This window comes from Phytophthora parasitica, assembly GCF_000247585.1.
Source record: "Phytophthora parasitica INRA-310 unplaced genomic scaffold supercont2.43, whole genome shotgun sequence".
Lineage (NCBI taxonomy): Eukaryota > Oomycota > Peronosporomycetes > Peronosporales > Peronosporaceae > Phytophthora > Phytophthora nicotianae.
Window position 1 is genome coordinate 504179 of NW_008649029.1, and position 2167 is coordinate 506345.

The following is a 2167-nucleotide window of genomic DNA, read 5'->3' on the forward strand; positions in this document are numbered from 1 at the left end:
GGCAGCGGAAAACTACCTCCAAAATCTTCAATCTGAATCTGCATTGTTGGAATACAACGCTGAAGCACAGGTTCCAACGTCAACGGAATCTCACCGTGATCTGCAATTACTTCGTCTGGTACAGACTGCTGAGGTGCAGTAGCTGCGACGCATTGCTTAATAAAATCTGACATAGTGCGCCTCTGGTTGATGGCTTCATCCAAATGCATTTGCTTTTCCGATACTAATGCAGACCGGGCCTCCTCCGATACGTTCGAATCTGCAAGTGCCACATCAATTCTGACGCAGCCACCACAAAGATCTTCATTGGTTTAGGGTAGTCGAATTCCAGGAAAATACATGTGTACATATTGCGTCCAACGACAATACTGGATTACCCGACGATCGCTGATTGAGGCTTTGTGTGAGTATCGTTCCCAAACTGTTTTCCAGGTCAAAGACGATTCAACAAAATATTGGCGAGGGCGCCGATGGCTGCAAGGAAACCCATCTTCAAGCTTCCATTCTCGGCATGTTGAAAGAAAAAAATCGATGTCATCACAGGAGAATATATGCTTGGGACGCGTTGGAACTCGTCGAGTATGATAGCTGTCGATTCCGTTTCTTATCATGTCTTTCAATCTCACTATCTTGGAGCCTCCTACACCAAAGATAGCTCGAACTTGTGCGTCAGGTACTCCTTGTCGAAGTAATGCCAGGGCCATCCATTCCGCTTGCGCGTGCTCGTCTCTGCCCCATTGAGATGCGAGGATTTTGTACGTTGTTTGAAGGTCGTTTACGACGTCTGCACCTAGCGTATCCTTTGCCCATTACGGCTTTCGCGAACTGATGACCGTCTACTAGGAACAGTCTGCAAAGATCCCCCAGCGCCACCAGAACGCCGCTATACAGGTTGAGTGGGGTCCGACATGATTTCGACGAAGTATAAAGTGGCGGTTGTGATCTTACGCTAGATAAAATAATTAATTCAGTTTGGAGTCCTTTTGTTTGCGGTGACCCAGGTCGTCGCCAAACGTTTCACATGCTCAGCATGGCGAGTCTGGCAGCCAGTCTGGCAAGTCTGGTAGTCAATCTGGCAAGACTGGTAGTCAGTCTGGCAAAACTGATAGCCAGTCTGGCAAGTGTGACAGTCAGTCTGGTGACCATGGATCACAGTCTGATTTTGAGGCCCGAACAACCCAATCAACGCTGCCACAAGCCGAAATGGAGCGTTTGAGGTGGCGAGTCCGCCAAGTCTAGAGGTTGGCCAAGCAAAGCGCAAGATCCAAGAAAACGGCTCAAAACAAGAATGTTGGGATGGCTCAATACGACTCCAATTTGTTCTCAGCTTATCAAAACATAGTAAGCACACAAAATGCAGTACAATGCGAGCCTACCTACGATAAATCGGCCAAAATTCTATCGCAATTCAAGCTGTTCGAGTTCAGCAAAAATCCCAGAGCGCCAGTTGCGCACAATATAGCAAGGCTGCCTTCAGCAAAGAACATAATTCCTCCTAAATCCATCGCGCGGGTTTTCTGCAAAGATTTGCTTGGGAAGTGCAGCGCCAATGTGGCAGTTCTTCAGAAGGCAAACAAGGATTCGTGTGACCAGAATCTAGGCAAGCAAGAAAATTGCGATGGAGATTATTGGGGTCGGTACCTACGCGACTGAGACGTTGGAAGTCATGAAAAAGTAGCACAGAGTGATAAAGAGTATAAAGTATGTGGAGAAATCAATTAGCTGGATTGAAGCTAATGATTTCACGCTACTCGTGGCTATACATTTCCAAGTTGAAGCCGATCCTGATATAATGTCGAAGCTTAAGTCGATCCCACTTCTATCGGTGCAGGCTGAAGCACTTGATCTTGTCGGGAAGTTGCCATTGGGTGACTCCACCGTCAACACTCTAATGTTGGAGCTGTTTGCGGAGCGAGTGGACACAATCGTCGTCGATACCGCCATCGCTGGGAACGTGATGAACGGGTTCTTACCGGTGGAGACTATGGAGAATGTATTTCTTGGCGTAACGGGCGAGAAGATTTTGATTCCAGTGATATGCTGCAAGAACCACTGGTGTTCGGTCGTGATAGACCTCAAAGCGAAAGAAGTCCTAGTCTACGATCCATTGAATTCTAGCTTTGGAGTCAAGGTTCGAACACTTGCGGACAAGTTGGTGACAATTCTG

General features: G+C 47.4%; 1 protein-coding gene across 1 annotated transcript; it reads left to right on the forward strand.

The window, feature by feature from the left end:
* Nucleotides 1-1792: 1792 nt before the first annotated feature.
* PPTG_23591 (hypothetical protein) lies at nt 1793-2096 on the forward strand (the record flags this gene model as incomplete). Its single annotated transcript, XM_008911928.1, has 2 exons — nt 1793-1993; nt 2073-2096. The coding sequence occupies 2 exons, from the start codon at nt 1793-1795 to the stop codon at nt 2094-2096; spliced, it is 225 nt and encodes a 74-aa protein (XP_008910176.1).
* Between the last annotated feature and the right edge of the window lie 71 nt (nt 2097-2167).